The sequence below is a fragment of the Macrotis lagotis genome, chromosome 6 (assembly GCF_037893015.1).
Source record: "Macrotis lagotis isolate mMagLag1 chromosome 6, bilby.v1.9.chrom.fasta, whole genome shotgun sequence".
Taxonomy (NCBI): domain Eukaryota; kingdom Metazoa; phylum Chordata; class Mammalia; order Peramelemorphia; family Peramelidae; genus Macrotis; species Macrotis lagotis.
In genome coordinates this window covers 47,200,947-47,218,075 of record NC_133663.1, presented here as the reverse complement: position 1 = coordinate 47,218,075, position 17,129 = coordinate 47,200,947, and the positions used below count along the sequence as shown (strand labels likewise).

Genomic DNA, 17,129 nt, shown 5'->3' with positions numbered 1-17,129 from the left:
TTAAAGAAAAATGGAAAGGAAGGAGATTTAGCACAACTAGATCTTAAACTATATTATATGCAAAACTATTTAAAACTATCTAGTACTGGCTAAAAAACAGAAAGGTGGATCAAAACCACAGGATACATACAATTCACATTAGTAAATGATTATAGTAACCTTGTATTTGAAAAAAGTAAAGATTTAAGCTTTTTTGTTCAGAAAATTGGAAAGCAATCTGGCAGAAATTGGGTGTAGATCAATATCTTAGCAAGATAAAGTCAAAATGAATACATGACCTAGATATAAAGGGAGATATCACCATGCAATTTTAGAACATGGAACACAATAATATAAGACTTACGAACAGAAGAATTTATGAATAAAGAAGAGATAGAGCACATGGCCAAGTATAAAATAAATAGTTTTGATTACATTAAACTAAAAAGGGTTTTATAAATAAAACCAATTTAGACAAGATTAGAGTGAAAGCAGAAAATTGGGGAGAGGGTTCATAGACAATTTCATAGAGTCACATATCTCAAATATAGAGAACTTTATCAAATTTATAAGAAAATGAGCCATTCCATAACTGATAAATGGTCAAAAGATATGAACAGGCTGTTTTGATAAAGAAATCAAAATTCAGGGTGGCTAGGTGGCACAATGGATAGAGCACCGGTGTTCAAATCCAGCTTCAGACACTTAATAATTACCTAGCCATGTGGCCTTGGACAAGCCACTTAACCCCATTGCCTTGCAAAAACTAAAAAAAAAAAAAAAATCAAAACTATACATAGTCATAAAAAAATTCTCTAAGTCATTATTGAGATATCTCACACCTAATAGACTAACTATAATGATAGAAGGGGGAAATGACAAATGTTGGAGGGGATGTGGAAAAATTGGGATGTATTTGTTGATGGAACCATGCACTAATTCCACCACTTTGGAAAGTAATCTGGAATTTTGCCCAAAGTTGTCAAACTAAGTATACCCTCTGAGCCAGTATTATTACTATTAGGTCTGTTTCTTAAAATGAACAGGGGAAAAAAGAAAAGAACCTATACGTTCTAAAATATTTATAGCACCTCTCTTTTTTGGTAGTTTCAAACTAGAAATAGAGAGGAAGTCCATTAAAGGGAGAATGGCTAAACAAGTTACGGTATATGATTGTGATGGGATACCACTGTGCTACAAAAAATGATAAACTTGTTAATTTTAGAAAAACAATGAAAGAACTGAATGAAATAACAAAAAGGGAAATAAGCAGAACCAAGAAAATGTATATAGTAATGGCAATATTGTTCAAAGAATAATTTTGAATAATTATTGTTCTGAGTACTATAAATACTCAAATCAACTATAAAGAACCTATGAAGAAAGATACTATACACCTTCAGAGGAAGAACTGATAAATGGAAGCATGGTTTTTACATATGTCGATAAATCTATGTTAAATGATGGCCTTCCCTAGTACAAGGTGAGAGGAAGGAAGAAACATTTGAGATCTTAAAATGTATCAAAAAATGAAAAGAAGGGGCAGCTAGATGGCGCAATGGATAGAGCGCCGGACCTGGAGTCAGGAGTACCTGGGTTCAAATCCAACCTCACTCAATAATTAACCTAGCTGTGTAGCCTTGGGCAAGCCACTTAACCCCATTGCCTTGCCAAAAAAAAAAACCACCCAAAAATTATATATATATATGGTAAAAGAGCTGCAATTTAAAATGTAACTGGCCCTCTAGAGAAAATGATTGATTTGAGGTAGGAAATGTGTCAGTGTAAAGAACTCAAGTTTCATTATTCAGTTGTGTTAGACTCTTTGTTGATCCCATTTACAGCTTTCTTGGCAAAGATGCTAGAGAAGTTTGCAATTTCCTTCTCTAGCTCATTTTACAGATGAGGAAACTGAGGCAAACAGAGTTAAGTGACTTGCCAAGGGTCACAGAGCTAGTAAGCATTTGATGCCAGATTTGAACTCAGGAAATTTTTCTGCATTCTAGGCCAGGAGCTCTATATAGCATGCTGCCACTTAGCTGCCCAAAGAATACAACAGGAAATTAGAAAAACTCAAGAAGGCATAGGCAGAGGAGAGTTCTAATAAGGATTATAAGCACTGACTTTGGAGTCTAAGAGTTAAGCAATGATTTAGCTACTTACTACCCAGCAAACTCTGAGTAAGTTCCTTTGCCTCTTTAGGCTTATTTTTTTTTACTGTGTAAAATTAAAGAATTAGCTCAGGAGTTCTAAATCTACAATCCATGACTTGTTTTTATGTTGTTTTATTTTTAATATGCTGTTAATGAAAGTTCAACATAATTGATTTCAATCTTATTCTGTGTAGTTTATTTTATGTATTTAAAAACATTATGGAGAGCATAACCTTCAGCAGATTTCTGAAGGGATTCATCACCAAAAAAAAGTTAGGAATCCCTTAACAGACAGTGACTACAATCTTATTCAGTTCACAATCTTAGGGTATGAATCTAGGCTTTGAGACTTAAGAGCTACCTAACTCTTGGTGAGTAATTTAGCAACTTTGAGCCTCAGTCTACACATCTGTAAAATGGAAGCTTTTGAAATGTAAAGCTGATAATTAGAAAGAAAACTTAGATCTGTTCAAAAGGTAAAAAAAATTTAGTTTAGATGAATTGATAGATTCCAGTCATTGTGTTTTACTCAGGTCTGGGAAAAAGTGGATTCTCCCTTTTATTTAGATTACCCTAGACAGGATGATATGAGTATAGATAAGACTCTGACCAAGATTGAGTGATCAGTCATATCCCTCAAGACTCTCATTTAGTTTAAGTTCACCTCAGAGGCAACCTAGAGGGCATAGTGGATAGAGTACTGGCTGTGGAATCAGGAGGACCTGAGTTCAATTCAGACCTCAGACAATTAATAATTGCCTAGCTGTGTGACCTTGGGCAAGTCACTTAATCCCTTTGCCTTAAATAAAATTTAAAAAAAAGAATAAGTCTGCCTATCATTATAGTATTCATTCTTCTCATTAATTGTTAACTAATAAGAGTTGGTTTCCAACCTCAAGAACACCAACTCTTCCAAGGGCACATAAGCATTGGGTGGGTTCTATGAAGAGTCTTTGTCATTTTCAAGTGTCACTGACCCTTTTCATTAATTATTGCTATTGATTAATAAAATGATTAATTACCCAGAAATTATGTCTCTGGGATGCTTTATATGTCACACCAAGCAAGGATCCATATTAAGTTCAGCCATCAATATTGTGAACATCTGGGAATAGTTGCCTGAAGTATTGGTTATAATTGGTATAATTTAGTAAAAATAAGTTTCAGTGCTAATCTAATTATGAAAGGAAAATCTTTGTCCCTACAACTGAAGCACTAACAAGGTATTGGAGAGTTAATGGGGAAGGGAAGAAAATGTTCTTTTAGGTCATAAGTTTGATCAAGTGGCTGGGACTGCTGATAATTATGTTGCTGGCATATGGAGAGAAGAGGCCTTTTTCCTTTTGTCACCAATTTCTTCAAGCAGCTAGAAATTACTCCAAAGACATCAGAGTCCCCCTTTTCCTGCCTGAGCACAGATGGAATTCCATCTTCCACTTTTCTCTCTTGAACTCAACATTTCCATCTACTTTCTGTCAGATGAGTGGGAAAGTCTGAGTCTAAAAAGGACTCAGAAGCTCCTTAATCTTTTTAGACGAGGAAATTGAGACCCAGAGTGACTTGTCCAAGGTCACACTAGTAATAAGTAGAAATAGAACAAGTTCCTTCGACTCCAGAACTGGGGTTCTTTCTGGGGTTTTTTTTATTTCACCTCTCAGGGAAGCAGTCTTTTCATGGGGTTAGATCAGATGAGCTAAAAGGCTCCTTCCATCTCTAAATCTATGATCTTTTGATCAGATAATTGTCAACACTTATTACGTACAACTGTGCTAACAGTCCTCCATCTTAAGGAGCTTTCATTCTATGGAGGAACTTCATGGCCATATCCAGAAATAGAAGAAATCAACACACACAAAATAATTACAAAATAAAAACTAAGTGATGGAACAGGTTCAGGAAGATGAGGCGGCTGGGGAATCAAGAAAGGTTTCAGGTAGAAGGTGGTTTAAGCTAAGTGATAAAAGAGAGGAAGGTTTACTAATGATCATATGATCCAACCTCCCATTCATCTTGTAAGAATCCCTTTGAGAACATCCTGAAAGATGGTCATGGAGCTCTGGCTGGAACTTTTTTTTACTTTTACTGCTGACTTCATCCAAAACAGCTCATTATAGTTTTGGACCATGTTGCTATAATTGTGAAAACATTCTTCTTTCATATCAAGCCAAAATCTTTCTCTCCATAATGTCTATGCTCCACTGTCAATTCTGCCTCTGGAAGTTATGAAAGAATAAGCCTTCTTCCTGTCTCAAATGCCATCCCTTCAAATATTTTACTATAGTTATCAAGTCTTCCAACTCAGTATTTACTCCATCCAAATGTTCATTTTAAGATAGGATTTCCAGACTCTTCATCATTCTTCTTGAACACATTTTCCAATTATTCAATTTCCCTCTTAAGATATGGGACTGAGAGCCAAATACAATTTCCCATGTGTTATACACTATAATTAGAAGTAAACTTCATCTTCCTTGACCTGGAAACAATACTACCATGTTTCTATAATGTGATTGCATTACCCTACAGAAATGGTGGGTATGGACTATCAAGGATTTTTTTGTTTTATAGATTAGTTTCACTGAACCTTCCCCCCCCCTTTTTTATTCTTTATTACAAACGGTGACTATATACAATGGAAAAGAAAAGTGAATAAAAAACAAATGTCAATAAAATTTCATTTAAAAAATTTACATTAGCTTTGTTAAAAGTCAGACCTTAGGGACAACTTGCTAGCTGGCTCAGTGGATAGAGCACCCAGACTGGAGTCAGGAGGACCTGAGTTCAAACCTCAGACACCTAATAATTAGCTAACTGTGGGACCTTGGCCAAGTCACTTAACCCTATTACCTAGCAAAATGTTAAAAAATAATTAGACCTTAACATATAGACTCACAGAACCATAGAGAGAGTTCTGGGTCTATCACACAACTCAAATCCAAAAAGAATCTCAATTTTAACATATTCTATAAGTAGCCATTCAGTTTCTGCTTAAAACAAACAAACCAAAAGAATACAAAGCCTCCAATGAGGGGAAATGGAACCCTCCTAAAGCATTTCATTCTATTCATGGGCTGTGATAATTCAGCTGTCAAAGTGATGTGCCTGACCTAGTCATTTTCATGTTCAGTAAACTTCATGAGTTCCCTATTAATCTAGGTTTATCTTTTTTTGGCACTCTAGGGAAATCAATGGACCTCTTCTCAGAACAATGAGTTTAAATACATAAAATAAAATTCCCAGGGCTTAACAAAGGAAATCAATTTTATTGAAATATAAATTACCAAACTTAAAAATACAAGTTCAAGGAGAAGCCAGGTGGCACAGTGGATAAGGTGCAGCCCCAGGGAATCAGGAGGACTTGACTTCAAATTGACTTCAGACCCTTAATGCTTATCAGCTGTGAGACCTTGGGCAAGTCACTTAACCCTATTGCCTCAATAACAAAAAGAAACAAAATACAACAAGAACCAAAACAAACCAAAAAAATGCAATTTCTGCCTCAACAAGAAACAACAATAAAAAAAGAACAAAAATCCACCAAAAAATGCAAGTTCATGAACTTGCACCCACCCACCCTGGTGCACCCCTGGTGAACCTGGTGAACTCCTCCTCTGGATCAAACAAAAATTCTTCTCTGTGACTTTGCTCAATGATATATTTTGGTTAGCTGAAACAAAATGAAACAGTATTTCCTTGAATCACGGAAATCATTGTGGTATGGTGGGAAGACATGCAATTTGTTGTAAGCCGTCATGAGTTCAGATTCCCCTTAGCCTCTTACTCTTTTTGTGAAGGTGGTTTCTTATCTGTAAAATGAGGGAGGGGGGGTTGGATGTAAAAGAAAATGAAATCTAAAGAACTGCAGCGAACTGTCTCATTCTTGGAGTAATGACTCTGAAATATACTTCTGCAAACACTGTTTACAGAATTACTCTATCAGTTGGATTTAATCGAAATGTTTTTCTTTGTTACCAGAGTCGGAGAATATGGTATAAATATCATATAGGCAATAATCATAAAACTTTTTTCTCCACACCCTCAGCCTCTCCAATGGCCTCTCCAATCCTTTCCAGCTCCAAATTTATGCTCTTCTGAAGCCTGTTTTCCTGGCTGGAAGCCTGAAGAGACCTAAAAAAGATTAGGAATGTGGAGGTGATGGGAAGCAGGGGGATTCCTTAGAAAATGAGAATCCTCTGGGGGTAGTGTTCCAAAATTCAGCTGGCCCAAAAAAGCGCTCCATAATGCTAGCAATAAAAAGGAAGCAGTTGCTCTGTGGGGCTCCAAGGAAGTTAAGGGCTAGAGCAATCGCTCCCCTCCCCCTTCCTGACCCCAAAGGCAGACTTGTCCAAGTTCAAGACGTTCGGTTTCCCCACCTGGAAACTGGGGGGAGGGGGCAAAGGACAGGCAGGAGGCTTTCTGACCGTGGGCTAGGAGCAGTCTCCTGGAGACCCGGGGAATGCAAGCACAGGTTATTTGGGGGAGGGGACTCGGGGAGACGTTCTGGCCAAAGCCCACCCGAGCTGGGGGGAGCGGTCAGTGGAAGCAACTCCACTGACGACCCGGGGGCAGGAAGGATGCCGAGCTGCAAGCCAGCGTACGTGCTCCACGTGACCGTGGCGTATAAGACCTAGCTGCCGGCTGTGCTCTCCTCCAGCTGCTCCGCTCGGGTGCCCCCTCGCCCCGCTGCTTGGGCTCCCTACGCTCCCCACTCACTCCCTCCCCGGCAAACCCCAGTCCTCCGGCACCATGACAGGTAGGTCGGGAGCCAGGCCGGGCGGGGCTCTAGGCGGGACAGGGAAGCTCCTTGGTGGCCTCCAACTCCTCTGTCCTTCCTTCCTTCTGTCCTTCCTTCTTCCTTCTCCCTCTGCTCCCCTTCCCGGCCTTTCGTTTTCTATTTCGCTCTCCTGGGGCGTTGCTCTTGGACCACCCAACAACCTGGGGATCCGTTGGTTGGAGGGGCTGGTAGGGGAGAAACTTGGGGTCTTTAGGCTACCCCCCCCCAGGCTGTTCTGGTTGGCGTGTCACCCTCCCTTCTCGGAAGGGCCTGAGGAGGCGGAGGCGCCCTAAGGTTGATTTCGCCCTGATCCTAACCAGGTGTCGGCGCACCTTGGAGGGGCTGGTAGGGGAGAAACTTGGGGTCTTTAGGGCCCCCCCAGCTGTTCTGATTCGTGTGTCACCCTCCCCCCTGCGAAGGGCTTATGGAGGCGGAGGCGCCCTAAGGCTGATTTCGCCCTGATCCTAACCAAGTGACGGTGCACCTTGGAGGGGCTGCGGAGGTGGGGGGGAGAACTTGGGGTCTTTAGGGCCCCCCAAGCTGTTCTGATTCGTGTGTCACCCTCCCTGCTCCGAAGGGCTTGTGGAGGCGGAGGCGCCCTAAGGCTGATTTCGCCCTGATCCTAGCCAAGTGACGGTGCACCTTGGAGGGGCTGCGGAGGTGGGGGAAGAAACTTGGGGTGTTTAGGCCCCCCCCCCAGGGTGTTCTGGTTGCCGTGTCAGCCTCCCTCATGGGAAGGGCCCGAGGAAGCGGAGGCGCCCTAAGCTGGATTTCGCCCTGATCCTAGCCAGGTGTTGGTATACCCTGGAGAACGCGCTCCCCACCCCAGCCAAGCCGGGAGCTTGGCCTGCCTTCCTCCTCCTCGGGATCCCCCCTTTGCCGGGAGCCCTCTCCAGTGCGTGCCTCCCCCCTTTCCCTTTTAAAGGACTGACAGCTGCAGCAGCTGCTGCTGGGGTGGAGTGGGGGGTGGGGTGGGAAGGAACCTCTTCCCCCCAACCCTCAACATCCCCCTCTTCTGTTCTCCACCCTGTGGAACCCCTCCCACCCCCCACCCCCCAGAGTCTCTCCCTTCTCCCCAGCAGAGCCCTCAGGAAGGAATGAAACGAGTTGCTAGGCTGGAAGGCGGCCCCCGGTGCGGCTCTGCCGGGTGGCTGGGCATGGCATGGCCTATTTTTAGGCCGGCCCTGCAGGGCTGCGGGGAGCCGGGGCAGCCCGTGAGGGCACGAGGTGTCTGGCTGCCCCTCTGCCCTCCGGGAGCAGGGCCCAGGGACTCCCGCTGACCTGACTCGACTCTTCCCTTTTAGAAGCCCACTTGTTGCAAGGAGGACCCGGCAAGATGCTGCCTCTGCTCAGAGCCGGGGAGACCAGGGTTCAAGGACAGGATGGCAGAATGGGGAAATGCAGCAGATGAGGCCTCCAAGCCACTTCTGCCCCTGACAATAAATGTTACAATAAATGTTTCGATACAATCACTCTCCAGAAAGGCAGGGTCCTCTGCCCAGAGGGCAGGGTTTCCTAAACAGTGATCCATTAGGTTTTTTTTGAATAAGTGTTTCATATAGTTGGTTTTTGAGTTATACTCTTTTAGTTGTAATCTTGTGCGTTTTATTCAATTAAAACATTACTCCAAAAGAGAATCGTTAAATTTATCGATAGGCTGCCAGAGGGTCTGTGATACATAGAAAGGTCAAGAACCCCACTCCCACAGCGATTACATTTCCTCTCCAGAACCTATCCTGAATAAAGTTGGAGTCTTCATTTTGAATCCTGGCTCTGACATTTACTTGTGTAACCATAGACAAGTCATTTGATGTGTCTCCGATTCCAGTTCTTCATCGGCAAAATGGAATCATTGTACTCAAGGATCTTTAAAGTACCCACCTCTATATCTTATGACCTCCTTCCTATCTCTTCCAGCATATTTTCTGCCAGAAATTTCCATAAGCCTTAGGTCCTTTGTCTTCACTCTTACTGGTTATCCTTTCTCTTTGAATCACATTTACTTTGGTTGTTTTTTTAGTTGTTTTTTTTTTTTGCAAGGCAATGGGGTTAAGTGGTTTGCCCAAGGCCACACAGCTAGGTAATTATTAAGTGTCTGAGGCTGGATTTGAACTCAGGTGCTCCTGACTCCAGGGCTGGTGCTCTATCCACTGTGCCACCTAGCCTCCCCCAATCACATTTACTTTGGCGACTTTCCTGTATCATTCTTTTGAATAGTCGAAGATAACAAGTCTTGCTTCTGAAGTGTTAAAATGCTAAATGCATGGTATTTAACTGTTGGTTATTTGAAAGAGTCATTTAATAATAGAGACTATATAAGATATAGTATAGGACTCCTTTTAAGATACTAGTCCCCTAAACTCTGTGATTCAACATGAACTTCTTGGAACCACCAGGAATTTCCACTGAAAAAGGACTTGATAGACCCTGTAATCCATTTTCTTCATTTTGCAGATTATGCAACTGAGTATGACCAGGAAAAGGCTATTATTAAAGATACTAAAATATTCTTTGAGAGAAATGATTGGCATTTCCAGGAAGATTGGGGGTGGGGTGAAGGAGAACCATGCATAACTCATGGGTTTTTAAAACTAGAACTGTGATTTCACTGGTAGAAGGACCCTTTACCAATATAAATCCTTATTGCCCCCCCCCCAAGATACAGTATTTGAGAGTTGCCTAGAGAGGCTCACAGGGGGTTAATTTAGTGGCTCAGAGTCATTAAAGCCCCATGTGTAGCTGAAGCAGGACTTTAAATACTATTTGACTCAGATCAGCATCTAAACACTACTCCACTCTACCTTCCATGGATCAGAAGCAGAATATTGGCAGTATTTATCATTTTTTATTTATTTTTATCATATTTATCATTTTCTGGCAGTTAAGGGACATAAAGATAATTGAATAGAGACTATCTAATTCCAGCTTTTCATTTTACAGATGAGAAATCTGAAGCCTAGAGTTAAGTGACTTGACCACAGTCACACAGGTAGCAAGCAAGCATTGGAGCTAGGATCTGAAGGTCAGGGATATGGCATCCTTCCTCCCACTTCTCTCTTTCGCCCCACAATCTCTTGATTTAGCCATCTTCCTTCCCCTCCTTTCCATAGTTTCATTATCATCTGCCCTCTTGGTTGAAAATTGGTTAAGGGGATGTCAGAAAACCCAAGACTTCTGACCCAATAGATGCCTAGCTTATTGATAAGGAGAGAATGTCTAGCGCCAATCAAAAGTTTGGCCTATATTTTGTTTAAATACCTTAGGATGCTTATTAACTAACTTTCTGCAGTTCTCTGAAAGAGACTGGCCAGTTTAATGTCTGAAATGTGACCTACTTCAAAGAGGGCCCCTAATGCTTTCTGGGACTGGGTGAGAAAAACATTTCTTGGATCTCCTGACTCCCATTTTAGCAGCAAAATAGATAGCAGCTTCCTATAATCTTTCCAAATTTATTAGAATTGTGTGTGAAGCTACATATTTCTATCAAGAAAAATCAAGGAATGGAATTTGCCCTTTAGGATCATTTTCATCAGGGGGAGAACAGTTTGAATGTTTTGAGAATTTTAGTCAACAAAATCAATTTAGATGCTTTAAAAAAATTTTAATTTTAGACTTGGATGAGGGGCTTTTAGCACCCTAAGGAAAGGTAGCATAATGTGATCAACCAAGAAAACCTGAGCTCAAAATCTTCTTCAGACACTGACTAGAGCTCTATTACCTTAGATAAAATATTTAATCTCTGAACCTGTTTTCTCATCTGAAAAAAATGAAAGGGGTGGACTATTTGGACTCTTTGATCTCTCTGGGACTAAATCTGTGGGCATTCCTCCCATTTTACAGATGAGACAGTTGAGGTCTAGAGAGCTGTGGCCAAGATTTGGACCTAGGTCAATGCAGAGCATTTTCCCCCCTACAGAGTTTAATGAACTCTATTTCTGAGTCTTTACAAACTGATTTCAGCATATAGCTGGCTACATGCCTGTGAATTTAAACCAAAAGCAACAAATCAGATTAAAGGCTCAAGTACCATTTTCAGATCATCTGGATTCCCATTAGCAGTTGTAATTAGAATTGGCATCTCATCTATTTGAAGCCACCTTGTTAGGGAAACTGAGCACACTTAGTATGTGATCACTTCATTACTTTTAATTAATTTGCAGATGTCAGCTTTCCCCTGGGTATTATGCTAAGCATTTTTCCTGAGGTTTTCTTGGGTGGTACAGATTAGATATTAGAAGACCTGAGTTCAAATCCTACATCTGCCATTTTCCCTGGGTGACTGAACAAAGCACTAAAATTCCCTGGATGTTTCTTCATCAGTAAAATAGGAGAATTAAACGCAATGGCTAATGTTTTGTCTTTCATTTAATTTTTTAAAAAATTTTTATTTATTGGGGCAGCTAGGTGGCACAGTAGATAGAATACCAGCCCTGGAGTCAGGAGTACCTGGGTTCAAATCTGGCCTCAGACACTTAATAATTACCTAGCTGTGTGACCTTGGGCAAGCCACTTAACCCCATTTGCCTTGCAAAAACCTAAAAAAAATTATTTATTAAGGTAATGGGGTTAAGTGACTTGCCTAAGGTCACACAGCTAGGTAATTATTAAGTGTCTAAGGTCGGATTTGAACCCTAGATCCTCCTAACTCCAGAACCAGTGCTTTATCCACTGCACCACCTAACTGCCCCTTGTCCTTCATTTTCAAAGAAGACAATGACATAAGGGAGGTGATGCTATGACAAGCATATGAATTGGATGTGGGGGTAGGGGGCTATGCTAAGTTACTGGCCTCACTTTCTCCTCCAGAGCCATCTGGGTCCAGTGGTCAGATATGAATCAGGATGACTGGAGAGGATTTGAATCGGTCAGGGTTAAGTGACTTGCCCAAATTCACACAGCTAGGAAGTGTCTGAGGCTACAAGTATAACCAGCACTACTCTGCTAACTGCTTATGGCCTCTTTGTCCAGAAGCAAATGTGATCTCAGATTAGCTACTTTTGCTAAATGATATTAAAAGAAGAAAAGCTTTATGTTGGCACAGAGTACTTCCCTGTACCTTCTCCCTCCCAGATAGTGGACTTGATCTTAGCCAAAAGGTCAAGAGGAACAATAACCCATAATCCTCCAGGGAAGTGAGTTGACTTGCTTTTTCCTGATTCTGGATTCCTGTAATCAGTGTCATCTCTCATTTTCCATTAAGATCAGTCTTTTGTGACCTTGTCAACAAATGACTCCTATGCCAGAGGAGCCTTGGTGCTCGGCTCCTCACTGAAACAACACAGGACGACGAAAAGGTTAACCGTGCTGATAACCCCACAGGTCTCCGAGTCTATGAGGTAAGCCATTCCTTCCCTTTGTAACTTATCCTTGGTGAAATTTCTGACCTCTCTTTGGCATGCAGACCAATTGCTTTTCAGGAACTCACTTATCAGTGCGTGGAATGTTTGGCTCCTAGATGAGGCAGTCTGCTAGAATGGATGGCATGAGAGGGGAGTCAGGAAAATGTGGGTTCAGATCTTACCTGGCACAATCCCACTTGTCACCTCACCTTTATGAGCTTCAATGAGCTTCCATCTTTAAACTGAAGATAAAATTAACTCATAGGAGTGGGCTCAGGCTCAGGCACTATATAAGGACTGTTTCTTATCACTACATTTATTATTAGTTGTTTTAGAAAGGATTTTGCTACTGAAGTTTTTTTGCTTGATTGCTTTCAGAATAGCAGTCTCCAAGTCTTCCTCTTCTTCCTCAGTCCTTTGTCCCACAGTGTTTATTCTTTCTAGTTAAAAGAAAAGAAAAACCATTTATGAGCAACATCCATAAATAAATCATTTTAAAGAAGAGGAATAAGAAATGAGTAATTATTGATTAATAATCATTATAAATAATAAATAAAAATAATCATAATTCTGTGTCTGAAGCCAGTTGGTCCTAAAGTAACTAGACTTTCTGTTAATTGCTTTAGATACTTTAAAACTTTTACGTACTACTTTAGAGTCCCATTTTACTTGCCAACCCAAAATGAAACACCATCTTAATTGAAATGTTACTACTTTCCCCGCTCCCATTCTCCCAGGGAAACCCAGGTCATCCCAAAATGGAATGCCATCTTAATGGAAAAGTTACTACTTTCCTCCCTATTTTCCCAAAGGAAACCCTTTTAGTGACTATGATACAAAGCTCGAGACATTATTCCTGGCGCCTATGAAAGTTACTTTGAATCAATGGAAGGACAAAGGAGACCTTTCATTTCCATCACCATCCTGTTCTGAAATGCTGGCAACTAGGCTGCTCAGTGGATAGAGTTCTGGCCTTGTAGTCTGGAAGCCCCAAGTTCAAATTTTACTAGCTGTGTGACCCTGGGCAAGTCACTTAAACCTGTTTGCCTCAGTTTCCTCATCTATAAAACAAGATGGAGAAGGAAATGGATAAATCACTCCAGAGGTCTCAACTGCTGAACAACAACATTCTTAAATTCTTTTTAATTGGTTGTACCTGGATTAGAGGTGTTTCTGTGGTAGAATTACCCCCAACCCCAGAGGCCACCAGCTGCTTTAAAATGGAATTATCTGAATTGGTTCCTTAGAACTTAATGTAAGTTTAAAAAAACAAAGCTCAATATAGGAACTCTGTTTTGAGTTTACTTGCATCTGGACCCTCTTTTCCAAATTGAATGGGTCCTGTTGTGAAACTTCAGAGCCCTTGAAAAGAGGCTATTCTATAGCAAAATGGCACCTCTGTTTCTGGGGATCAGGAAAGTTTAATGGCAGAGAGGCAACTTCCTGCTGTGTAGTCTGTTAATGAAAAGATGTACAAGAAGGTTACAGGACTGAACAAGGCTAAGGAGTAAAGAGTCTATTTATTGGCTTGGGTTTGGGTTTTTTGTGGGGAGGGGTTGCAAATTACTGAATGAACTGGAAAATGCTTCTTTCTCCCAATTTTGGGAATTGTTTTGATGTTCACCTCAATGCAATTAAGGTAAAGATGGACTGGAAAAAGCCTTGGAACAGCAGCTCAGAGACCTCAGTTCTGGTACCAATTTAACCATTAGCTTCTTTCCTCCTCTCCAAAGTAACCCAGTGATCATCCTCTCCCAGGTGACTTCTAACATCCTTTACAGCAAAGACACCCAGAATTTCAAGTTCTTTGGCCCATTACAAAATACCTGACAAATGTTCATTCAACCTTTATTTGAAACCTTTGAGGGAGGCCGTCCCTATCACCTACTAGTGAGATCTAGTGGAAAGAGCCCTAACATTCCAACAAGGGACAATGGAGAGGATCTAGGTTTAGATCCTGCCTTTTTACCTGTCTGACCCTGGACAAGTCACCTAACCAATCTGGGCCTTGGTTTCCTGATCTGTCAATTGAGAAGTTGGATTCAATGATCTTTGAGTATCTCTTCCAGCTCTAAATTGGTGTTATGGGAGCATCCTGAGGCAGCCCATTTTACGAATGCCTAATTCTCCCAGCATCAAACACCTTGCAGATGTCTAAGTGAGATTTGAATTCAGATCTTCCTGAATCCAGGACGGCTACTCTACCCATAGTATGACTCCTCAAAGCTTCCCTCAAATGCCATCAAAGCTCCTCCAAAACATTTTGTTTATTTAATTACAAATCCATTTTCTCCTAATCAATTCAGATACTTCTATTTTAACCACTAGCCAGGTCTCTACCAAGAAAAAGGGAAAATGAGCTTCAATTTGCCTCTTTGCAGCTCTCCCTAGTTTTGGCCTCTGGGGCTAAACGGAACAGATCTAATCCCTACTGTGGTGAAGCTTCACATATTTGAAAACAGATATCATGTCTCCTCTAAGGTTTCTCTTCTAGTTCAATTCTATGTACTTTGAATATTCCAGATACTGAGAACTTTTTTTGTTTTGATTTTTGTGGTTGGTCCTGATCTGTGATATTTTTTTTTTGTATTTTCATTGTGAGGAATATCTGGTATGGAAGCTCTTTCTACCATTGCAAATCTTTAACTTAGGCAACCAGATAGCTGAGACCCTGAGAAGTTAAGAGACTTGCTCAAAGTCACACAGTTAGTAAGGGTGAGAAGTTTATGGGAGTGCAGGGTTTCTTATGCCCCTATTGAGGATTCGTCCCTCTCAAGAACCTTGTTGGGGGCAGCTAGGTGGCACAGTGAACAGAGCACTGGCCCTGGAGTCAGGAGGACCTGAGTTCAAATCTTACCTCAGACACTTAATAATTACTTAGCTGTGTGACCTTGGGCAAGTCACTTAACCCCATTGCCTTGTTAAAAAAGAAAAAGAAAAAGAACCTTGTTAAACTTCCACTGAGCTAATTTTCTGCCATAGTGAGACACAAACATTTTCCACCCACTGATAAAAAGGAATAATCCCTACAGTTTCTAGTATACTGTTAGGCAGAAATATGACAAATGCTTCATAAGTTAAGCTGCATAATTCAGAAACAGACAGCACCAGAAAATTAAGCCAAAAGCTTGGCTTTAGTGACCTCTGAAATTTTTTTGTGATACCCAGTTTCATATGTCTAATGCTCGTGACTTCTAACTATTTTAAGGGAGGGATGTAATTCTATATAACTCATCTCCTAGAGAGTAAGTGAATGGTAAAAGGCTCTGTGATTTCAGCAGTGGGAAACTCCCAGTCTGAGTATCCCCTCTGTGATTTATAGGTTGGTCAAATATTTGTTTATTAAGTGTGTCCTATAAATTCAGTGCTGAGGATAGATTCAGAGACAATGTCCCTTCTCCCACAGAGCTCCCATTCTACTGGGAAATTAGAATCTGGGCACAAATTAGTATACACAAAATATAGAGATAAGGACTAGACATGATTTCATTGGTATAGTAACTCTTTTATTAAGTAGGCTAGTAACTTCTCCATAACATACTTTGAGAAGTCATGGGACTTAACCAGGGTCACCCTAACATTATATGCCAGAGGAATGCTAACTATCAAGCTCATATGTGAGTAATCTCAGGGAGAACATTAACAACCAGGAGACCAGTGTGAGGAGAGTCCTCAGGGAGGAGATGACAAGCTGAGTTGTGAAAAGAGCCAGGGCTTCTTAGAGATGGAATATACTATCTCACAGAGTGTGTTTTTTTTTTCCCTTATCCTCTGATAAGTAAATTGACAAGCACTATCTTCTAAGATAGTGTAATATTTTCTGTCAGATTGAAAACAAAATATTTAATATTTACTCTAAGAATGAAAACCAAAACAATAGCATTTTCTTGCAGAGAAATATCCATTTGCAAGTTGTAAGCATACTTGCAGGTGATTTCTTTGGTTTGCAAATCATCATGGTAACTATTATACTAGAAATAAGAATGAGAAATACCATGTTATATTACCACCATGATAAAGCTGATTGTCAGAGAGATGAGAGGAAAGTGAGACAATGGACATATTTCCATTATAAATTTTCATCAAAGTGATTCAAAAGAAACAACGGTTACAATGTAGTTGGGAGGCATGGTTTGTCTTATACTATGACAGAGGAGATGGCATAATGGGAGAAAATTTATCAGAGTAAACAATTGAACACAAATATATAGAAAGTTTATCAGAGTAAATAATTAAAAAGTAAAGGAAGTAGCAGTCTTGTGTCACAGTGGGGTTACTAGTTCTGCTTTTCTGTTATTCTAAAGAGTGTTGATATAAATATGCATATGCATGTGGATGAATGTTGAAAAACTTTCATAACATGTAATTGGAAAAATAAAATATCAATTGGGGGAAAAAAGAATACATAAGACTATTAAAAGTCTTGCCAAAATCTAAAAAAAAAATTGTTGAGCTCTGTAAACTGAATTTATTTATTTTTGTTGAAGTTTTTATTTTATTTTTTCTTTTCAAATTATTTTCAAATTTTGATCTTTTATTTTTATATTCATTTTACTTTGAACACATCCCACCTCTCTTGCATGACAAGTCATTCCTTATAACAAAAGGAAGAAAAAGAAAGGGGAAAGTGGTTTACAAAATTAACCTACTCCAACTGGATTTTATTTTAACAGGGAAGTTTTAGAGAAGATTTTTGATGAAGTCATCATGGTCGACATCTTGGATAGCAGAGATTCAGCTCATCTAACCTTAATGAAAAGACCTGAACTGGGGGTCACGTTAACCAAACTCCATTGCTGGTCACTAATTCAGTATTCAAAATGTGTGTTCATGGATGCAGATACTCTGGTGAGTCAAGATGCCCATGGTGGCTAAAAGAAACTA

General features: G+C 40.4%; 1 protein-coding gene across 1 annotated transcript in view; it reads left to right on the top strand.

Annotated features, from left to right (window-relative positions):
- Positions 1-6,674: 6,674 nt before the first annotated feature.
- Positions 6,675-17,129, top strand: part of GYG1 (glycogenin 1) — a 42,560-nt gene continuing 32,105 nt past the window's right edge. The window contains exons 1-3 of the mRNA XM_074191116.1: positions 6,675-6,885; positions 12,107-12,242; positions 16,919-17,093. Of these exons, the coding sequence (XP_074047217.1) occupies positions 6,879-6,885; positions 12,107-12,242; positions 16,919-17,093 (318 nt within the window). The 5' untranslated portion in view covers positions 6,675-6,878. The remainder of the gene's footprint in view (positions 6,886-12,106; positions 12,243-16,918; positions 17,094-17,129) is intronic.